Consider the following 24,084-nt stretch of genomic DNA (forward strand, 5'->3'; position numbering starts at 1 on the left):
CTTTTTCTTTCTTTTTCTTTTTCTTATTGGCGTTGAAAATTTATTTGGGTCATTGTTTCTTATGATATGCTTGTGGATTGTTAAGGAATTGTTTGACAATTATATATTATTTTTTTAAGGGTGCTTGCATGTTCAATCCAATATTTTCAATACCTTAGTTAACATGCATGCTATGTGTTTGTAAAAATGTCCATATGGCATTGTGCACTATTTTTAGATTTCTTTTAATCTCCTACTCTAAATGCTTGCTTTTCACAAAACCCTTTTCATATTTTATTAATTTAATATAATTGTTATTACAAACACATTGCTAGTTTGACAGACTTGGTAATCTAACTTGGACATTGAATGCTTGATCTATGCTACTCATGCCTTTGCCGGCATGCCAATAAACACCTTGCATTTAATTGTCATCATATGCACTTGCTATATTTCCATTTATGATTTTTCACATGTAGTCATGACCATGTGTTAACATCATTCATCTTTAATGTGCATTGATTACCACCTTTCCCGTTCTCTTCCTTGCTCTAACCCTTGAAGTTTCAACATCCTTACTCTTTTCCTTTCAGGATGGCCACCAAGAAAGGAAAGGAGAAAGCTACTCCTAAATCAACAGCAAGAAGAGGAACGAAAAGAGCATTAGTGGCAGATTCATCTTCAACTACAGTTAAGCCCTCAACAAAAAGAATTAAGAGGATTATAAAGGTTGATGAAAAAGAGAAAGCCTTTCCAGCAAAGGACACTGTGTGATTTACCAACCGCTACTGTGAGCAGATGTTCCCTATCCTGGCAGGAAGGAGTTCCAACAACGAATACCTTCTTATCCTCCCAACCCGTATTGCTGAATTTGTTGAGCCGTGAATTGAGCGACGACAATGGGGATTCCTACAGAGACAGCCACGGCAGGTTAATCTTTCCTGGGTAGTCGAGTTCTACTCTAATTTCCAACTACCAACCCTGCAGTCTGTCTATGTCCGTCAGAAGCAAGTCCCCATTACAGAAGAGGCCATTAAGCGAGCTCTAGATCTTCTCCCTGCTCCAGAAGGACTGGACGCATTTCAAGAAGCCTCACTCAAGTGCCAAACATACCAATTTGACTGGGACGCCGTTCTCAGAGTTATCGCACAACCTGGCAGCAGATGGATCTACGGATACCATCGATCCCGACCCAAAGGGATATCGGCTTCAGCACTTACCCTGGAAGCTCGAGTATGGGCACAGATCATGTCCTATTATGTCTTTCCGAGTACCCACGAGTCCTCTTTCACTGCAGATATGGCTGTTTTACTCTGGTGTATCCTTACAGACCAGCACCTAAACTTACCAAGACACATCCGGAATGCAATGGGACACGTGCAAATTGCGGGCAACTTATCTTTTCCCGCCTTGGTTTCAAATCTCGTCTCAGCAGCTGGAGTCTCCTACAGAGCTGGAGACACCAAAGCCATGCTTCCACGGGATGATCAATACGTCCCTAACGGGAAATATATCAGACCTCCAGCTGCCACTACAAGCCAGCCTACAGAACCGACTGAAGACATTCATCCTTCAACACCACAAGCACCTACAACAAACTAACTGCTCCATCAGATACTTGAAAGGTTGGATCGGCAGGAACACAAAGCAAAGCTAAGAGAGCACCGTAACAAGCGCCGATTCACATACCTCAAGGAGCTACTTATGGGAAACTACAAAGACCCAGACACCCCGAACTCCACTTCATTTACCAGCATAGGGAGCCATGACAGTCCCGACTGTGGAGATACTGCTACCAGCCCCCCTTTATTCCTGACAGATGGCACCGAGGACGGTGCAAAGCCTTAAGTGCGGGGAGGTCAGTCAGTACCTGACTTCCGGAGGTAATTTCTCTTCCTTAACACCAATAAAATAGGATATTTAGTTAGTTTTTCTTTTGTAGAATAGGATAAATTGCATAGTAATAGGTTAGTTGCATGCATGTTCTACTTGATTGAAAAGATAATAAGTTTCTTCTAAGACCCTATATTTTTTTGAACAAAATTTCACTAATTTTAACCAAAACTTTTATGTTAAATTTTCTTGAAGTTGTATTTGGAACATAGTTTAAAAAGCTAAGAACACACAACCCGTAAGAATTGAGCTTAGTTACATGGTTATATTATTTAACTATAAATATTTTATTCTTGTGTGTTTACTTCTCTATGATTGTAATCTATATTTTTGTTTCATCCTATATTTCCAATGTTTAATATATTTATATGCTTGCATATGATTGAGGCCATTATTTGTTTAGCTCACTTATCCCAATTAAGCCTACCCCTTAAGTTACCTTTGTTAGCCACTCTGAGCCTTTAAATCCCATTTGTTCTGTATTTTACCACATCACTAGCCTTAAGTGAAAAAATAATTATATACCCCAATTGAATCTTTGGTTAGCTTAAGATAGAATTGTGTGTTAATTGAGTATGGGAAGATGATGGGAACAAAAGATAATAAGGGAATATGTCATGATAATATAATGGGAATTTAGGTACCTACTCATGTGAAACTATAAAAATTACAAATCCAAGTGCATTAATAAGCTATGTTTATTTTTATTTAAAAAAATTTAAAAATATTCAATAAATAAATAAGGGGACAAAATTACCCCAATTCTAAGTTAAAATTCAAAGATCAATGCAGATATGATAAAATTAAAATAAAGTTGATACATGAGTATGGAATGTGAAAGGGAAATTTTGGGTAGCTAGGTATGAAATTTAAAGTTATATATATATATATATATATATATATATGTTAGGTGAAAGCTTAGGTTAATTAAAGATTCAATCTATAAGCTTACTTAGCCATATATGTACCCTTACCCTTACCTTAGCCCCATTACAACCTTGAAAAGACCTCATGATGTTTGCATTGGTACATTGAATGTTGTTGATTGGTTAGGTGTAGAACAAATTTTAGAAAGCATGATTAGAAAAGAGTAGAGTGATTGCCCTATACACTTGAGAGACTAGAGTGTACATACATCATCAGTGAGGGTTCAATGCTTAAATTCTATGTTCCCTGCTTTCATGAGCTACCTTCTTGCATTTTTATCTGTTCTTACTGTATAAGAATTGAATTAGTAGAATTTGATTTGTGATTGTCTTGAAGAGCTTATTTACTTTTAACCAAGTGGACAAGAATCATATAGTTGCATTCATATGTATAGGTTTCATTGCATTGCATGAGTTTTACATGTTTCTACTCATTTATTTTATCTCCTTCGACTAAGCATGAGGACATGCTAATGTTTAAGTGTGGGGAGGTTGATAAACCATTATTTTATGGTTTATATTGTGTTTAATTGTGTGGTTTTATCAAATCCTTACCCACTTATTCATATGATTAGCATGTATTTACAATTCCTTCCCAAAATTACTCCATGGTTGAAAACTTGCTTCCTAGAGGTTTTTAATCATGTATTTTAATTCTTCTTTATTCCATTCGATGTCATGATCCCTGTGTTAAGTGTTTCAGGCTTTATAGGGCATGAATGACTTGGAAATTGGAAAGGAGGCTTGTGAAAATGGAAGAAACACAAGAAATTAAGGAGATGACCAGTGAGAAGCGACGCGGACGAATGGCTCACGCGACTGCGCGAAATGGAGAAATCGTAGTGACGCGCTCGCATGCCTGACGTGAACGCGTGAATTGGAAGCTGCACGAGTGACGCGAATGCGTGGACGACGCGCACGCGTTGCAAGGCAAAACGCTGGATAACGCGAACGCGTGGATGACGCGATCGCGTGACATGCGCGATCTGCAGAATTTGCAGAATTCGCTGGGGGCGATTTTGGGCCATGTTTTGACCCAGTTTTCGGCCCAGAAAAGCATATTAGAGCCAAGGAACATGGAGAGACCGACACACAACTCTCATTCCGCATCATTTTCAGTTTTAGATCTGACTTTACTCCTCCTCTAGGTTTTCTCTCTACACATTCATAGTTCTTAGGATTCTGTTTTTATTGCTTTTTGGATTGGGATATTGAGAAGAGTTATTACATCCGCAAGACTTCATCATTCTAGTTTGTTTTCCTTACTTGTCACTTACTCTTTCATATCCTTAATTTGTTCAGAATTACTATTGGATTATTTTTAGAATTTATTAATACAAGAACTATTTTTATTTTTAATTGGTCTTTTTTATTATTATTTATCATGTCTTCCTTTATTTCCCTTTCTTATTTTGTGAAGTTTACATTCATAATGAGCGAGTAGTTCCCTAACTTGATTGGGAGTTGATTGAAAGGAGAACCTTGAGTTGGAATGCTCAAGAGTAAAATTGTAATTGGGTTTATTGTTGGATCGCCCTCTAGTCACTGACACTAATCCTTCCCAAGGGAGAGGATTAGAACTTGTGAACAGAAGTAGACTTCCAACTTGCTTGACTTTCCTCTACCTAGTAAAGGATAACTAAGCATAACAACCCTCAATTATTAATTAATCTTGGGAGAACTCCAACAAGGATAGAACTTCCGATTAATCTACTCCCGGTCAAGATTTTTATTTAAATTACATAAATTCTCTGATTTAATTTCCTATTTATCAAAATCAAAACCATTTTGGAAAATATCTGATCAATAAAATAGCACATCTTTCTGTAACTCGTTGGGAGACGACTTGGGATTCATACTCCCAGTATTTTAATTCTAATTTTGTGACAACCCTTTTAAATTGATAGGCAGATTTTTGTTGGTTAAGAACTGTACTTGCAACGTATCTCTTATATTAATTTCTTAATCCGCCAATTTTTGCCACGTCAATGCGCTTTTGGGGTATCGACTGGAAATTTCTTAGGTTTTGTTGTCCATAAAAATGGAATTGCAATCGATAAAAATAAGGCTGATGCAGTATTGGCATTATCTGCACCCAAATCGAAGAAAGAAGTGCAGTCCTTCCTAGGAAATGTGAATTATCTCAGGAGGTTCATTTCGAATCTCTCTGATCGAACTCGAGTGTTTGCTCCTTTAGTGAGACTAAAGAGTGATTCACAGTTCGAATGGACGAATGAGCATCAACTAGCATTCGATTCGATTAAGACTTATTTATCGAAGGCTCCAATTATGGCGAATGTTCGTCCATATGAGCCCTTAAAATTATACATTGCAGTATCTAAAAATATGATTGGGTGTATGTTAGCCCAAGATGATGAGAACGGGCATGAGCGGGCCATTTATTACCTTAGTCGAGTTCTAACTGACATCGAAACAAGGTATTCCCCGATAGAGAAATTGTGTTTGTCTCTATACTATGCTTGTATGAACTTAAAGTGTTATATGGTGGCTAAATCGGTAAGGGTTATAGCGCAAACTGATCTCATCAAATATATGTTAAGTTTTCTAATGTTGCGAGGGCGTTTAGGAAAATGGATGCTGGCACTGACATCGTTAGATTTGCAACATGTCCCGGCTAAAGCTGTAAAAGGACAGGTCATTGCAGATTTTCTTGTTGATAATTCGAACGATCTGAATGACCAGGGGGCAAATGTAATCGACATTGAAGTTGATTATTGGAAGTTATATTTTGATGGATCGAAGCACAAAGATGGTGCAGGGGTTGGAATTCTTATTATTTCACCAGAGGGGATTCCATCAGAATTTCTTTTCGAGTTAAAATATCCTTGCTCGAATAATGTGGCAGAGTACGAAGCTTTAATTTTGGGTCTCGAAATATTAATTAGTAAAGGGGCTTTGAAAGTCCAGATATTAGGGGATTCCCAGTTGGTTTTGAAGCAGTTATCCAAGGAGTTTAAATGCAATAATGAGAAGTTGCAAAAGTATTTAACAACTGATCGAGAGTTGTTAACCTCCTTTCGAAAAGTTTTTTTGGTTCACATTCCCAGAATCCATAATGAAATTGCTAATAAATTAGCCCAAATTGCTTCGAGATATAGAATCGGTCCAGAGACTCTTAAAAAATTGGCTAGTATCCATCAAATATTAGTACCTGCAAATGAAAGAGAGGCTTTGTGTATAGATGAATGGAAGATAATGACTGGAGAAAGCCTATTGCTCAGTATTTAAAAGATCCCAATATTCCAGTCGATAGAAAGATGAAATTGCAAGCAATAAATTTTGTCTTGATGGCTGATGAGTTGTATAAGAAAGGGATCGATGGCTACTGGTCAGCGAATTAAAAATTTTGCAGCCTCAAGGAATATCAGTATGATCACTTCAACTCCTTACTATGCTCAAGATAATGGGCAAGTTAAGGCAGCAAATAAAATTCTGATAAGTCTGATCAAAAAGCATATCGGAAATAAGCCTTGAACATGGCATGATACTTTAAGCCAAGTACTTTGGGCTTATCGAAATTCACCAAGAGGGTCAACAAATACTTCACCCTATAAATTAGTTTATGGCCATGATGCAGTGCTACCGTTAGAAATTAATTTGAATACTTTGAGAGTATCAAAATAGAATGATTTGCCAGTTAATGATTACTGGAATGCAATGTTCGATGAGTTAAATGAATTAGACTCAGAGCGAATCCTGACACTTAATAATATGATTCGACAAAAAGAAAGTATTGCTCGAAGTTATAATTGTCAAATAAGGGAGAAATATTTTAATATAGGCAAGTTGGTTTTAAAAGTTATTTTGCCAATGGAAAAGAAATCGAAATTTCTTGGCAAATGGTCCCAAACTTGGGAAGGCCCTTTTCAAGTGATAGGATCATATTTTGGGAATGCATATCAAATCAAGGATATCAAATCGGGAAAAATAATTCACTCGATTAATGGAAAATACTTGAAACGGTATTACTGTTGGCTAAATTAAAGTCAAACATGCATAAGTCCAGAAAAGATGGAAACCATTACAAAGAAGTAAAGCCTGAGGTAAAGAAATTCTAGATGCCAAAAGTTTTGCCAAATATGAACATAGCTTTGCCCTTTTATTGTACAAAGCTGTAAGTGCCTTGACCTACTTAAACTTGTCGAATTGGACTATTTCAAGTTGTTTCTCGTATTCTTCTCGTTTAGTCTCAATCGAAACAATTTCTTAGATGAGATTTTTTTGTTCCTGCTGAGCAGTAGTCAGAGGTTTGGCTACATCAGCTTGTCTTTGGCATATTTTGGCGAGCTTTTCATTGATTTGGACTAATTCTGTTTCAAGTCTTGCTTCTTATTTGTCATAAAAAGCTTGAACAGAAATAGCATGAGAGATCCTTAAATCGAATTCTTCAGGGGAAGCTTTGATTGGTTGAAGGGTTGTAGTACAACTCTCCACTTCGGTTTTGATCTTAGCTTTTCTGTTTTCGATCTCTTGAAGTTTTCTTTGGGAAGCTACGCTGTCATTGGCAAGTTGTTTGCATTGTTGGACTATAGCAGAATATGGGGTAGAAGCCAGGAGTTCAAAGGCAGAATTTAAAAGATCAGATAAAAGCTGCCTGAGAAGCGCATCGCTGATCCAGGCAGCAGGTGGATGATCCAGGAGTTTTAGAAGAGAACGAAGTTGTTCTTGAATATCAACACTCAACTCAAATGAAGGTCTCGATGTAGAAGGTCTTGGAAGTGTTGGCACTGGTATAGGCACTTCGTTTTTCTGGATAGCATGGTTTAAGATAGAGATCAGGCTGGCTAAAGTAGCACTTTGAGGTGTGGTAGAAGTGCTCGAATTTCCAGATCCTGGTCATGGAGGAGTTTGAAATCCAGCCTGTTGAGGAGGAATAGAAAATTCTTGGGGAGTTTCTAAAACTCTGGATCGAGATGAGTCTGAATTGGTAGTCTCAGCAACTCGAGAGACAGAATCAGAATCCGGGGCACTTGGTTTTTAGCAGAAAGTGCAGCCTGATTGTTTGGTGAGGTTGGCTCAAGTATCTGAGTTTGTGTTGGAGAATACGGTGAAGGATCTTTTGTCAAATCGACCACTTGTGTTATACGGGGAGTTGGAAAGGCAGCTTGAAGTGGTTGAGTGGATTCTGTGGCTTGGATCAAATCGTGGGATGTAGAGTGTCCCAGGTCAAGTTGTTGTTGCAGAGGCGGTTGATCAGGGGCCACAGGAGATGTGATTGAGTGAGCATCAGTGGAAGGCTGACATAAAGGTACATAACTATAAGTTGAGATTTATTCTAACCTAAATAAAGTATGCGTAGAAATGATAATGTTATCAGAATGAGTCTTGGTTTTCGAATCAGTCGACTGCCAGGGTCTGAATCGGCCGTATCCTCCGATTGACAGGAACCAGCAAGGATGTCTTGGATGGGTTGTCCACTTCCATCAGAGCTTTCACTTGATGGCTGCAGCCGTAACTGATGGAAAATCAAAATTGAATGCTGTTAAGCAAATGTGGTTTCCAAAATATTTCAATTTCGAGTACATGAATATGTAAAAGTAATTACCCTTCTAGAAGCCCTGGTAGGAGTCCTTCGACTTTTGTGTTGTGGTTGTTGTGAGGAGATTGTGATCTCAGCTTTCTTTTTTGGGTTCTTTTTGGAGAACCCTCAGCAACAGGAGCTATTCGAATTGCAAATTGCTGAATTTCCTCTAAAGTACGAGTGTATTTAGAGTAATAAGTAGTAAACCATTTGAAGCAGGATTTGGTGATGTAGGAGCTGCGATCATAAACAAGGAAATTGAAACGTTCCTTGTGTTGCTGGTTTTTTAAAAGGCAAGCATCAAGTTTCTTTTGGGAAGTCAGAATGATATGGCAGAATGGTTCACTATTTCGAGGTAGTGGAGATGGGATGACTTGAGAAAATCCCAGTTGCCTGGCTGTAAAATGAGGGGCATACAGGGTCACTTTGAACCTTTCTTTTTTGTGCTGAGGTACTCTTGTAGGAATTATTTGGACAGCTAGTAAATTTGCCCAATTCTGATTTGCATGTTCGTTTTCTTCAGTATCATTTGGGAAGAGTAAACGATCAAGCCAAGCAGGACCACAATTTCGACGCATAAAATGAGCGAAATTGAGGTTGTCATTGTAGAAATCTTTACAAGACTAGAAGAGAGAAAAAATAGCCCAGAATCGGTCTTCATCCGTTTATGTATTTGTGAAGTTGGGCTTGTAATCAGCTAATCGAAAGCCTTTGATGTGTTGTTTATCAGTACCACCACCTCCAAGCTTTGTCATAAAATTTTCAAAAATGGCATTAAGCCATAGTTGGAGGAGCCAGAGGGGCCACCTGTACTAATCATACAATTGTCTCGGAGACAATGTACAAATTGGCCAAGTTCTTCAAAGATATACCCTAGGAGAAGTTTGGCCAAATTGAGAGCTTTCCCTTCATGAAGTAGAGCAGCCAAGGGAAGGAAAAATTTTGACATCTGAACGCTTCGAGAACAGAAAATAATTGCATTCAGCCAATAGAATAGGAAGGCTACATGCTCGTCTTCCGTAACAGCAGTGCCTTCTGCACCCATGTTCTGGGCAATGAACTCACTGTAAGAAGTGGATAAGACAATATTGTAGTGGCGCTCAGGCTGCATATCAGGATTACAGTCTGGAAATTTATTGGAAGCCCTGTAATAGCGGCTACATCTAAAAGAGACATACCAATCATTCCACAAGGAAGGTGGAAGTTGTTGGTTGTCCGGTTCCAAAAACAAGTCACAGCTCCAATCATCCAGGAGAGCGTTGAAAGTGAGAAGTGAGAAAGTTGTAACAGTTCTTGGATCCCCAGAGCCTCCCAATCAGCAGTCTTTGTTGGGGCGAGGCGTTGATACCAGGCTGTAAAATCAGACCCTCGAAGATTAATTTTTGGATTATTCCTGAAAGGTTTCTGGTTAATGAAGAGGGAGATATCAAGGGTTTGGTTAATTAACAAATCTTCCCCTCGAGCACTGGAGAAGAAAGATGTTTTCTTATTTGCCCTCTATAGAGATTCGACGGGCCCAAGGAAGCAGTGGGTATCTCCCCCTACTGTGAAAGGGATTAAGATTTTGGTATCATTAGTTTGAAGCTGTGGGTCGTCAATGACTTCATCATTGACTTGATTCAGTATATGGAGGGTTGGTGGAGTTGGTGGCGCAACCATGTGACCTTTACCCTTGTCTTGGGCAGCAGCATGGGAAGAGGAAGTGGCCATTGCAGAACAGAGAAGAAGGAAGTTTTGAAAAGTTAAGGGTAACACGAGAGGAATTCGGAGAGTAAGGGGTCGAGAAAATTTTGAACAAGGGCAAGAATGATGAATTTAAAATGTTAATGTAGCCGTTATTACAGGAGGAATGCAAAAAGAGGTAACTTCGCGAAGAAGGTGAAGTGGTGGAAAGAGAAAGCGTAAGTCTCAGGAAACATGTCGAGTAGATCAGCATTAATGGGAAGGTTAAATGGTAATTATTGTTGATTTAAGAGATTAAAATTTGAATTTGAATTTGGATTAAGTGTTTTATCTTCCAATAATGTTATCGAAGACAAACACATTAATCCAATGGGGTAATTTGTTGATCAAAAAATATTTTTCGATTAAGGCGAGGTAGTTCGAAGTGATAAAGAAATCAAAGAATTCGAACGGTCTTCGAAAAGATACATGCGCAAGCGTGGGTTGGAGGTAATCGACGCGGATTCGACTACATTTACTTTATTAAATCGAATAGGTCAAATCGAACAAGATTTTTGAGACAGGTAATCGAACAAGATATTCAAATGAGTAGATCGAGCAGTTATGGTAGTGGAGAAGTTAGAGGCTTTCATCACGCGAGGAAATCATGGAAAATGTTTATAGCCAAAAGGCGGGAACGGTTATCAAAGAGTATGCATTCAAGACTGTGTTTTTGTAATTAATTGTAATTAGTTGTCAGTTACCAAAAGTATATTATAAATACTAGGAGGTTTTAGGGAATAAGCGTTGAAACTTTAACTCAGAAAACACTCAAGCATACTCACATTCCCAGATAATTCCTGAGTCTGCGATCGAGTAACTTTTCTGTAGGGTTCCTTCTATGTTTTCTTTCTTTCAATTTATCTTCTTGTAAACTTTATTTTTCAAGCAGATTTATCTTTCAAGTTTTCTTTATTTTCATTGTTCAATTTACATTTCTACATTTTAGATTTTCATGTCAAAACCCTTTGACCCCAGTCAAAGGCATTTTACTGCTTTCCTTCAATTTCAACGCAAACCTTTTTTGTTTTCAGCACATTTTCTTTTCGAAAACTTTACCTTTTTTGTTTCTTTTATTGATTTATAAATTTTAATTTATTTTTTATCTCAAAACACGTCTAATCGAAGACACTTTGATTTATTTTTAGAAAACTGGTACCTGCACAGAGAAGTAGGTTTCACTTCCAAACCACTAGATATCAAACCACCATCAATTTATTAAAAATCGATAAAATACCTACTAAAACTCTTATTAACTTAGACATCAAAATTCCTTTGCAGATATTCCTACTATTGTCCAGACGCAAACATTAGAACCCTCCTCTCTTCTTCTAGCATACAAATCAAACTTACTACCTAAAAACGTTTAAATCCAAAATAATTCCAATTTCAAATAACACCTCGAAAGTCGAAACATATCTCTATGGTCAAAATGACCGAAACATCACATTCCACTACATACATTATTATACGAGAACAACTTTTTATACTATATTATTGCTTGATACTTAATTGATATATGCTGCAATTTCATTATTATTAATTCATTTAATAACAAATTCACAACCAATTAATTTGAGTACAGACTTCTTCGGAAAAAAATAAATATATTTAAAAAATAATAAAAAATTAATTTAAAATATTTTAAATTATTTTATTTTATAATTTTTAATTCTTATTTATTTTATTTTGTATTTTTTAATTATTATTTAAATAATTAAATAATATTAAATATAATAAATATAATTATGAATATTATATAAAATTATAAATATTAAATTAAATAAATTAACTTTTTTATTATTATCACTCTAACGTTACCGAAAAATAAATCTTCAATTAGAAGACGACTGTAGTGGCAAAACGGGTCGAGCCCGTCAGACCGATCCGCTAAACCCGCTAAAAAAGGCGGGCGGGCTGGGATTTGTAGCTCGCCAAATTAAAAAAATCCGCCAAACCCGCATCACCAAATTGGCGGGTTTTGGCGGGGCGGGGCGGGCCGGTCCGCCGGACCGAAGATTTTAATTTTTTTTATTAAATAAAAGAGTGATTACTATTATAAAATTAATAATTATAGAATTTTTAAATATTTTTTTATTTTTTGTTTTTATTCTTCTTTTAGTTATTAACTTTATTTATTTTATTTTACAATTTCGTATATATGTTCAAATTATGTGACTTATTTTTTAAAATAAAGATGATTTTATTGACAAATATTATTTTGAACAATTTTATTGAAGTCAAAAATTAAAAAAAATAATAAAAAATTATATTATAATTTGACTATTTTTTATTTGTATTTGATTTTTTTATTATTATTTTTTAGTTAATTTTAATGAATTTTATTTTTCAAAAAAAAAAAAAGTGGGCTAGCCTGCCAATCCGCCATAAAGCGGGGCGGACTAGTATTTTGAACCTATTTTAGTTGACGGGACGGGTCGGTCCGCCCGGGCAGACTTAGACAAAATAGGGCGAGTTGGGGCGGACCGACCTGCTTTGCCACCCCTCGTACACCTAATATAAATCGAACCCTTAACAAAATAGTTAAAAAAGTTATTAACCATTAACTATGTTGGGCTACGTGGCTTTACATGGTAGATATTTTTTGTCTCGCAAATAATAGTTTTTCCTTAAAGAATATACTTGCAGTTGTGTCATACAGATAAAACTTCTTGTATCCGTTACCTTATGCATTAATCTCTCTCTCCAATCAGTTAAGGGAAGATAATTAATTTTGAAATGAACATAAAGCCGAAACCTATCATCGTACAGACTTGATCTTTCAGCATCCTTAGGCTAGCATCGGTGTTGGGCAGCTGTGAGATGTCAAAGATGATCAAATAACTGGTAATAATAAGGGTTAAGAATAATTTTAATCTCTAAGTATAGGTTAAAAAAAAATTTTGTTCTCAATATTTTTTTTTTATATAAAATTGCTCATAAAGTTTAAAATTAAATTTTAAAATTGTTCTTTTTATTTAAATATTAAAATTTTAGATCAAATTACTCGTAACAAAAAAATTATAAAATAAAAAAAAAATAAGAGAAAAAGTGTTTTTCTCCTCCAAAAATGAAAAGGAAGAAGAAGAAAGGAGAAGAAAAGAAGAAGGAAAAGTTATCCACAATCCATTTCTATCTCCGCTTCTGCCGTCACTTCCATACGATTTTGATCCTTAAGGTACGGACAATTTTAAAATCAAGTTAAACCTTAAAGGACGATTTTGTATGTAAAAAAAAAGTTAGAGACAAAAAAAAATTTCAACCTATATCTTAAGACTAAAATTGTATTTAACCCTAATAATAATTAGTTGAGTTATTACTAAATGCATGGTTTCATGTTATTATATAGTATGAATCTTTACCGACACTAATAGTATATTTACGTTTTATATTGAATAGATGGTATAGTCTTCTCATACTCATCTAAGAGATCATGGGTTCGAATTTTCCTATTTTTAGTAAAAAAAATGACTTTTCTAGTCTAGCTAGTAATTATAATATATAATAAATAAGTATAGAAAATTAATTTTCATTAGTTAATTTTTTATTATAAAATTATTTTTAAATTTTTAAATTTTGACAATTTTAAAATTTAGAGTTAGAATTAATAATTTAAATTAAAATTTTTTTATTTAAAATTTAAGATTTAAAATTTATATTAAGTGACTAATAAGTAATAAGTATTCACTTTGTATAGAAGTTGCAAGTATTTTCTGATGTTTCCCAAACCAATATTTGTAATTCATTTTTACTAATTTGATTCTACTTTGTGCTGCTATTTGTTTTTAAGAGTTTAATTTTAATATGTTAATAATATTAAATATTTACACAGTTATTCAATCAAATATGTTTTTTTTAAATAATTATTCATATAATTAATATAAAAAAATAATTATTTTTATTGACGTACAGTATATACACAAACTATATTCACAAATTTTAAGCGACGAATAACATAAAGCCAAATTTAGGACTTCTTTATCGATACCCAATGCCTTGATATTTGATTCTTTCCCTTTTTAATTATTTTTTGTTTCTAATTTTTTTCCCTCGGTTTAATTGTGGGTATATATATATTATAGATATAATGGAATAAGATCCAGCTCGCCCTTAAAGTCGAATCCAAAGCGCTCAATAGCGGAATCATTACTTTGAATTTGCAGTAGTACCTCTATTGAACGTGGGTTGCAGCAATGTCAACAGGAATAAAGTTGACCTGTTTTCTTGTCCTGCACTGATTTATCATGAATCAACAGAGAATGGCATGGGGTTTTGTATTGTATGTTTTCATTCCTTCATCTGTTGGACTCCATGATATGATTGAATTCGAGGCTGCATAATTGGACTCTCTAGATAGAAACAGATGTCACTTTCCCTTAATTGCATCAAACAGGTGAAGTAAACACAGTATATAAGTAATATAACAAATAAAATGAACCCCTACAAGTATTAGGGTTGTAAGCAAGTTATAACTTATAAGCTAATGTATAATAGCATCAGTCGTTTTTGCCGAGTTTGTATGTACACGAGCTGCAAGGGCTACTACTCCATTATATTATCAACTGATCTAAAAGGGTACCCAAAAAAATAAAGGGAAAAAGAAAAATGAAGCAATATATAAACATAGTCAACAAATTACACAGCCAAATTTCTACACATGCCTATGCCTTCTGTGCCTTTTCTACATATGCCTGCAATCAAACGGAGAAAAATCACAAGACTTGCTATGAAAACCAAAATTAACATGTCTCAAATGCTATACTCAGATTTAAATGTTAACACAGATCTTTACTGATAAAACAGAACATCTTTGACCAGGGATAGACCTATGTATGTGGGCATGGGCAAACACATTGTCTTATATAAGTGAAAAAAAGTAACAATGGTCCAGGTAGATCTTAGTTGAGCAAATTATGATCATCATGTTATGGGGGTGTCACGGGTGATACTAATATTCTTATGTTGGAGTCCTAAGTATGGGGTAGCCAATATATATCTCTTTTAGAATTTCAAATGCTTGAATAAGATGTATCTTTGATAAAAGAAGGGAAGTATAGCCAAAGAATCGATCATGCATGTGATCATAGAGAAGGAAAGTTTGAACTCAGGTTGGTGATGGTGATGGTGATGGATTGACTGTATGGAAGCAATACCCCATGCTCCAACGAGTTGAGTCTTATTCATTTTGTGTTCAAATTTAAGTTGTAACAAAAGTCATGTTGTGTGAGATGATTAAATTTATTAAACTCTCTTTTGTGGTCTGAGATATTCTACTACGTATTAAGTCATATTTAATGATGAAATTTAGTTACACATGCGAAAACCGATCAAAATAGGAAGATCTCCATCAAAATGAATCCCATATTTTTGGAATTTGGACAACTCTTTGAACAACCTTCCTGCAACCAACCATCTGAACATCTAAATTAAACCACCTTGAAAAGAGTTACTGGAGTTGCACATGGGCAGAAGTTGATCTATAAAACTAAATGAAATGGGGCACAAGATTTGGAATGCTTCACACATAATGGAAACTTGTAAGAGAACCACCACTGACCTGTAGAAGTTTGTTAAGCTTTGGTTTTGACAATGATAGGTAGTGGTCAATTTTCTCTTGTGTTTGAGGAATATGTGCCCGCTGCACCGTGCCAACTACTTTATCAGCAACTTTCTTCACAATTGATTTATAATCTTCTTTGGTGATTTGACCTTCTTTCCATGTTGGTTTTAGCAGCTCCTTAACAAACTCCACCAATGAATATTTAAATGCACGAACCCCTTTATCATCCTTTGTTTTCTTGGCTTCATCAGTTCCACCAGTTTGATCCATGTTTTCCATAGGAATATTCTCTTTTGTGATTTCTTTAGCACACTGTAAACTTTGCTTTTCCTCAGCTATCACTACATCTTTCTCCTTATTAATCTCAATATTTTCACCTTGCTGCTGCAACTGAATAGAGTGGTCACACTTAACAAGTGGTCCTTCTGGAAAGGCAGTTTTACGAGAATAATCAAGATTTTGTCTTGTCGACTTAGATGATGGTGCTGGAATTTCTTCCACTTCATTTATAACTTTTACAATTGGGGAAAAGTATGGCGGGACACCATTTGCATGAGCATCCTTAGTTTCAATACTGTCACAAATTGGATCATACTGCTTCTGTGATCCAATGGCAGGATCCGACTTGGCGAACGTAAAAACTGGCTTATTATTAGAATAAGACCCTTCAGATTTGCCTAGTAAAGGAGTATCCCTTGCATCATGAGAATTTGAAGTAGCATTAAGTTGTGGAAGCTGCTTAGCTGAACCAATGATATGTGCCAGAGTGGCTGAGATGCTGGTTAGTTGAGCAAGCCGTTCTTTGCTAACCATGTTCTGAGATAAAGGATCTCTTGAACTAATTTGTGATAGAATCGCCTCCATGATGTTTGGCTCAGCAGTATACTTTTTCTCCACATTGATTTCCTGGTTCTGCATACCTTCTACAATTCCCACTCTTGAAGCAGCAACGGAAACTGGCATTTGACTTTGACCAACAACCTGACAGCTTGAAGCATTTAGATTCTGAGCATTCTGATTAAATCTTTGTCCTGGCAGAACAACGGTACAAAAGTTTAGGTTTTGTGTAATCACATTTGAAAAGTTTATGACACTCTTATCATTGCATGCCACTTTAATAAGAGAATCCTGTTTGAAAATTTGGTAGTCACGAACATCAAGCATGTGAGCTTACCTGGAGTAACTTCTTGTTTATTCTGCTCATGCTTCTCTTCAGTTCCGCAGAAAGATCCCACACCAAACTTCCAATCGGGAGACATTTTTTCATCACCTGGCCAAATCACTGTATTTATTGACTGGGTACTGCGCATGTTGTCTCCAGCCTTTTGTGTCTCCCAATAGTTGGTATCGTTCTTCACACTCGGAAACGGTGATTGAGCATGCACTCTGCCCTTATCTAAACGGCAGTCCAATACATCATTCATTGGCCGATGAGTGAAACTAGGCTTTGTGGCACCTGAAATTCTGTTTGTGTTGTCCTCAACCAGGTTTTCTGTATCAACGACAGCACCTAAGTCATTCTTTTCTGGACCATCCCAAGCTTCATCTACATCAGCCATGTTGCTTTTGAAACCACATCTGTCATCCCTTAGCCTTCCATTCGGACTAATCGAATCATTCAATTTTTGTATATCCAATGCCTCATGTTCACCATAATAACTCGTTCTATCATCCCTTAAACTTCTGTTAGGCCTCTGAAATGCTTGACTATCATGAGAAAACCTGCAATTTTTACCGTTTCGACAATTGCCAAAAGCAAAAAATTTGCAAGGAATATCCCCACTGTGATTTGGACGATGCGCACCATCCCACTCATAAGAACTCTCCATGTGCCTCCTATCAATTTCCCTTTCTCTAGTTGATTCTGCAATGGAAATTTCACGAAACCCATTGTCGTGATGATGTACATACTTGCATGATGCTCCCATTCTACACCATCCTTTTGCAAAATTAATACAAGCATCATTAGATCTTCCACTTCTAAGAGAATAGTCCCCACCCTCATGGGGTGCAGAATATCTGAGAGCTCTGTCTTGCCTGCTTCTACTTTCCCAGCCATCATCATAGTTTTGATTATCATCATGAAGGAAATGGCAATGGCTGCCTCTTCTGCAGTTTCCAACAGCGAAATCTCTACATGGTCGTGTTGATCCTCCAGACCTCATTCTTTTTCTGTCACTGACTTCTGAATCCCACCTGAAATCGCATGCAGGGCTCCTACTCCGACTACTGCTAAACATAGCAATTTCCAAAGAAAGGCATGTAATTAATAAAAGCAAAATCATATGGAGATTATGCGCATGCAGCAATGTAAAAGATCTAAAACTTCTTACAGTAAAAAAGAAGAAAATATAACTCAAAAGTGTACTAGAATGACCTTGAAATTAACAAAAAGCTACCCTTAAAGAAACTTTTCTCTTTAGCAAAAGCACAGACATGAAAAATATCGCAGGGAACGATTTGAAACAAAAGTATGGAAGATGACACGGATACCTTGCAAATTCAGCATCATCTCTCAAATCCCTCCTTGAAGAGTGCTTTCTGCCAGGTTCACTCATCTTTCTTCCCGCAATGTTATAGGATCAACTTAATTACTGCAGAGTTCTCTGAATTTGAAACAACCACCAAAAGAAATGTCATAAATCTGATATATATGGCAGGCTAGGAAACAGAAAGAACAGAGTTCTCAAATGAAAAGAAGACTAAAAAAATGACCACAAAAAATCTGAAGCTACAAGAACTGAGCCGTCAAAGTTCACACCAAGTCACCAACCACGGGAGTCAACAACTCAGCAATCATAACCGAACGTATTTAGAAAGAGAACACGAAGATCCATTCTTGAAATAAAAATCGCATGCAGAGAAACAAAATTAAATCATTAATCCCAGTTCTATGCTTAGTACGAGACTAGGAAGATTTACTTCAGTCGTACATGTCTCGATTTCTATCTCATGCATACCCAAATAAGTGCTTGAGTAGGTATCATACGTCAAGAGTTGAGCCGATACTATGTAAGACTCAGTATATTCACAGAATACGGATGGAAGGAAAAAGCTACCTAATGACCATATGAAGAATGTTGTTGGTGGTCGATCAAAATGAAAAATAAGAGTGCTACTTGGAGAAATGATAACGAGAAGTAAAATCTATCCACCAAAGTGATAGGTTGTTGTGGCATACATCATTTGATCATGTTTACTGTGGTTACTTAATATTTAATAACCGCTCCCCTTCCCCAACTCGGTTAGGAGACTTGTTTTGTATAGTTAGTTTGCTCTCTTTATTAATCACAAGAATTTCCCGATTGAACTTCTCTCTTTTCATGAGAATTCTATCTGTTCTGGTTCTTCTTTGCATCCATCTCTGCAACATTTGATTTGCTGATAATAAATTCTTCCCAGAGGAGCAAAAATCTTTTATCGTTGTAATTGTTTTACCTTTTTCGTTTTATATTTTTACGTCTTTTACTGTTTTAAGTTATACTGTCTATAAGAGTGCTAATGAAATATTGTTACTGGACGTATGGGAACTTGTTAGAGGCATATGTGTACTTGTTAACCAATTCTAAGTAGATACAACAAAATCGAATACCTTTGACTAATCGCCAACACCCGAAACTTCAAAAAACGATTAGACTAAGGATGCCAATAATGCCTCAGAATGGCGCACAAACGGATGTAATTGTAAATTTATCTCAATAATGCCCAAAATCTCATTCTCACAACTGGATAGTGCTATGACTAATTTATCTAACAATACGTCTACCGAGATGATACAATTCCATATTCTAAATATTGATGTGAATTTAACTTCAGCGACGAGTAACGAAGGTGCTTGCCAATTTGAATCTCCAAACAGACTACAAACTTAGCAACCCTATTCTGAGAAAACCATGAAAAAACTACATTCATGATGGATCTTGTACAGCATCTTTATCTTTACAAAATCTATAAATAAAGAATAAGAAATCAGCTACTCTCACAATCACAAAGCCAAGTAGTCCATTATTCATTCCCCAGTGGAAAGCAACCCAACATAATTTAGGTGTTAAAAAAGATCCACCAAAGCCTGTGGAAGAATCAAATGGCATTGAAAAGATTATTTGCAATTTTTGCACCAGCTACTTTGAGTGCAATTGGTGACACCCTCCAGGCATTAATGACAAGAAGATTTGATATATACTGCAGAAACATTGTATCTTGAATATTAGCACTTACTCTTACTCATATACATACAACTAACTAAAGCATTATAGAAGACTGCCAACTCCACTACCTAACAATTTCCAATTTCTTATCATCTACTCAACCAGCTAGGTGCACGGTTTATACGGATCCAAGACTTGTTTGTTTTGACCTTTTTTGGGGATATGAAGTGCTATTATAGGTTTTCTTCCATTAATTTTAGTTTAATAATATTTAAGCATTGTAAACAGTGAAACTCAGTAGGATTAGGGATAGTAAAGAAGATCATGAGAGTATCATATCATACAAAAGCGCTGTAAATAATCACGAATAAGTAGCAAAAGAGGGTCCTGATTCAATGGCATCGCTTCGAATTCAAAATCATAGGGCACTAATTAGCCATTCTCGCGTTTAAAAAGGCATTAAAGACATAGGAATAAGAAATAGGCAGAACTGAGTATCAAAAAAGGAAACAAGCAGAACCAAATCAAAATAAAAAATAAAAAATAGAATAAACCCTAGAATAGGAATAGGAACAATAGGAAGAGCGGAAGATGAAGAGTACTGACGAGTGAGTGATGATAAATGATAGTAGTTATAGAGCGGAAGAGGTGTTAGCGGTTGCAGAGAGAAAGCAGAGTAGCGCAGCAAAGGGGCTCATCTGATTCCAACTGCAAGCTTCCAACGGAACTTGGGAGTGGCCAAGTAGGCAAGCAAAAGAAACAGAAACAGAGAAACTGAGACTCGCACTGAAACTATTGCCGTTTCGACAACCACACTCAACAAGTCTACTGTCTTATGGTATGGGTGGCCCCCACAATTGGATTTCGCTTCTTTTGGTGATTTTCACTCCCAGTCATCCTCTACTCGTGCATAGGTTGGGCCGTTGGGGTGTGCATGCCCCGGCTCGACCCAAATATTCGATTTGATTCCGAACATTTTAGGGGCTATTTTGGTGTAATTTTATTGGGTCTAGAATCGGATAAGAATCTCAAAAATAGACTCGATCATTATTTTGGGTCAAGTCCGGGCCATGACTCGGGTCATCCGAAGTCGGCCCGGTGGCCCGGTCATCATACACAATTAATATTTTGTGTTATTAGTGATGGATGATGGTTATTCTTATGTGGAATTTAAGTATTGTAAACCTTAATATTTTGTGTTATTAGTTATTATAAGACTATAAGTTAATGTTTTATGTTTAAAATACATAAGATTTTAGACTAATGCATAATATTGTGTTATCTATATTGATTTAAATATTTGGTGTTATTAGACAATATTAGTATTGATTATGGTTACGCTTTAATTTTAGAGAAGAGTTAGTTCTTGTTATATTTTTCTAAGTGAATTTTACCATGTCAAATAATAGTTGGAGTCTTGAAAATTTAGATATTTTCACATATTAGCTTATAAGAAGATATCAAGGTAATGTAATGTTAACGGCTCGATTTTCACCCGGTTTTTACCCGGTATAATCGTGGCCCGAAAGTGTATAGGTTTCATCAGATCTAGGGCCGGGTTCGGGTCTAATAAATAGGCCCGGTATATATTTCGGGTCGGGTCTGGATCACATCAAACCCGGTTTCACCCGACCCATGCACACCCCTAGGTTGAATCAATGAAGCATGGCCATTTGGTTGAGTTGTCATATTTTATATATTGGATATATTTTGGATAGATACAATTTTTGTATGACATATTTGTTTGTCGTATTCAATTGTATTTTAATAAAAAAATAAAAAATGGATATATTTAAAAATACACCTAAATACCATTACATATCAGTATGTTTAATTTTATTCTTAACATGTATTTTTAAAATGAGTTTAGAAATAATATATATTATTATTTATTAAAATAAAAAATATTTTAAATACTTTATATAATTAAAAAACATATTAAAAATAGTTAAAAAATTATTTTATATTTTAATATTAATAAAATATCAAAATATCATTGAAAATTTATTTAAAAACTACTTTATATTTTATATATAAGAAAAATAGACAAAAGTACACCTGGATTTTTATACGGTAGACAGATGTAGTCCTCAATTTTTTAATGAGTCATTTGCACACACGAATATAAAATTTCATTGTCAATTCTACCCTTCCGTGGTCTGAGTAATTTTTCTGGTGGTGGTAGAGGCCAGGTGGCACGGTATTGTATGATATGGCCAATTTGAGGTGACACAGTGAAAAATAGAAATATTCATTATGAAATTTGTTGAAATAAATATAAGAAAAGGGAATAATTAAATCACTGTTCATCCTCTTCCTTCTCTAATTCCTTCGAACCATATGAACCCTAACACGGGAAAAAAAATTCTTTCTTCACTCTCTTCAATTTTCTCTGTACATCTTCGTCCTTTCTGTTGTAACAAGGGTTTGTAAACTCTAATGTATAAAAATGTCACACTCTCAATGAAAGAAGAATATACCTCATACTTGTGCCAGTAGTTACGGTAGCTCATCTTCTGCGCCAAAAAATAGGAAGAAGAAGAAGTTTGACTACAACAATGGCAAGTGCCTACATGGACTTGACGCAGTGGTGCTTGAGTCTGCTATAGAGTGGAACCCTAGAAGATTGTTTCTTCGTTGTTCATTATGGGAGGTATGTGAATTCTGATTTTATTTTTATGACAAATGTTAATTTTCTGCAAAATGGTTAAAATTGTAGTCGAATTCATAATACAGAAATTTCATTTGAGCTAATGAAGTTATTAATGCTGGAAGAGATTGCGGGATTCAGGAGCAGAGTGAAGAAAGCAAATGGAGGTATGCAGAAGAAAGCAACTGGAAGGTAAAAAGAAGAAATGAAGATGTTGCAGACAATTGATGGGATTAATCAAGAGTTGAAGAACATTAGAAAATGGATACAGTATGTATGCTTAGGGATAAGTATATGTATTCTGTGTTTGTTTATTAACACATTTCATCAGTAGTTGTAATTCCCTCTAAGTAGAAGGCTGTGTTGTCACTTTCATTTCCATCAGTATCTGAATATAAATGGTTTTTTCAAGGTTATTAATACAAATGGTTGGTTCAATTTTATTTCTAGTACAATTCCTGTGCAACAAAACAAACTGAAGATCTAATTCATTATGAATAATAAATAAGCATAACTATGATAATCTATCATTAGCAACAAACTATGATAATCTACAATTTCAACTTGCAAAATAGCAAATGTCTATGCCTATAGGCATCAAAACAGATGTTTACATCAAAATATTAATCGGCTAAATCCAAACCACAGAAGTACATGTCTAAATTACAATACCATAAGCATACCCCTAAATGATAACAACAATTTTAGATTTTCTTGAGGCCACACACCCTATTCACTATCATAATCATCCTCACAATCGGATGACATTGGACTGTGTAAATCTTCAGATTCGTACTGATAGTAGTCAGGGTCGGAGTCACTATCATCATCTGAATTAGATGAATCAGGCTCCACATGAGGAACAAAGATCTTTGGTGTCTCATTCCTTCCTCCTTGAACAAACCTTTGACCAGTCGGTGCTGGCCTCTTATACGATGCTCTTCTATTTTTTTGACTGTTCTTAGATTTCTGGGTGGGCACTTCATTCTGACCTTCTTACTGTGAATTATTAGGAGGTGGGACTTCTGCTTCACTTTGCTGCTGGGTCGTGTTTCGGTTGACATTTGGGATTTCGAATTGTGACATTGGTTGGGTTGTAAAAGAAGGATTGGGAGATGCTGGGTTCTGAGTTTCATTGGAACTTTGGTTGATTTTGTTTTTCTTGTTGGCCTTCTTAACATACAACTTTTTTAGGGAAGGCTTTTTGTGGATTTCCATCTCACTTCTTCTTCTTGGGGTTTCTTGTGGTGTAGGTTGTTCAATGGTATCTATAGTTGGGCATGACTCATCATCTACAATGTCTACCACTTCAACTTTCTCAGGTAAATCAACAATATGATCCCAATAAATATGGCATATTCTTTCATTTTCAATACCAAATTCATACATTCGGACTACATCACTGTCAAGCCTAATTAAATGCAAACCATTCGATACCTCATTCTCAACCCAGTAAAAATCTTTGAATGAGACATACCCCAAATCCTTAAATAACCCCACCATAAAAAATGTATTCAGAGTTTCCACATTCACCCTAGGAATCACAGTAACCTCCCCTCCAACATATTTTAGAACCCCATTCATGTTTCTCTCAAATCTTCCCTCGTGATGATACACAAAGGTTATATGATTTGCCATCTGTTTATCGAAAAATTCTCTATCAA

General features: G+C 35.7%; 2 protein-coding genes across 5 annotated transcripts; one reads left to right on the forward strand and one right to left on the reverse strand.

The window, feature by feature from the left end:
• Positions 1-5,087: 5,087 nt before the first annotated feature.
• On the forward strand, positions 5,088-6,047 carry LOC107633604 (uncharacterized). The gene has a single exon (XM_016337212.1). It carries the CDS (start codon positions 5,088-5,090, stop codon positions 6,045-6,047), a length of 960 nt encoding a protein of 319 aa, XP_016192698.1.
• An 8,443-nt stretch (positions 6,048-14,490) lies between these two features.
• On the reverse strand, positions 14,491-20,688 carry LOC107630983 (zinc finger CCCH domain-containing protein 38). Of its 4 annotated transcripts, none has more exons than XM_088508937.1 (5): positions 20,377-20,688; positions 18,116-18,228; positions 16,797-17,851; positions 15,620-16,653; positions 14,491-14,753 (listed from the first exon to the last, which is right to left on the reverse strand). In XM_088508937.1, exons 2-5 carry the CDS (start codon positions 18,178-18,180, stop codon positions 14,724-14,726), a joined length of 2,184 nt encoding a protein of 727 aa, XP_088365063.1. In that variant the 5' UTR covers positions 18,181-18,228; positions 20,377-20,688; the 3' UTR covers positions 14,491-14,723. The 4 variants fall into 4 exon arrangements, with proteins under 4 accessions (XP_088365063.1, XP_088365062.1, XP_088365061.1 ...); XM_088508936.1 differs by having other exon boundaries at positions 16,797-17,854; XM_088508935.1 differs by lacking the exon at positions 14,491-14,753 and having other exon boundaries at positions 15,334-16,653.
• Between the last annotated feature and the right edge of the window lie 3,396 nt (positions 20,689-24,084).

The sequence above is a fragment of the Arachis ipaensis genome, chromosome B3 (assembly GCF_059453495.1).
Source record: "Arachis ipaensis isolate K30076 ecotype BB chromosome B3, ASM5945349v1, whole genome shotgun sequence".
Lineage (NCBI taxonomy): Eukaryota > Viridiplantae > Streptophyta > Magnoliopsida > Fabales > Fabaceae > Arachis > Arachis ipaensis.

Bases quoted from the DNA above. Each gene is read 5' to 3' on its own strand.
- LOC107633604 (XM_016337212.1), top strand. From the start codon at position 5,088: ATGGCGAATGTTCGTCCATATGAGCCCTTAAAATTATACATTGCAGTA.
- LOC107630983 (XM_088508934.1), bottom strand. From the start codon at position 18,180: ATGAGTGAACCTGGCAGAAAGCACTCTTCAAGGAGGGATTTGAGAGAT. The intron at 17,855-18,115 runs GTATCCGTGTCA...TGCTATGTTTAG, and splicing joins GATGATGCTGAATTTGCAAG to CAGTAGTCGGAGTAGGAGCC. The intron at 16,654-16,796 runs GTAAGCTCACAT...TTGTTCTGCCAG, and splicing joins TAAACAAGAAGTTACTCCAG to GACAAAGATTTAATCAGAAT.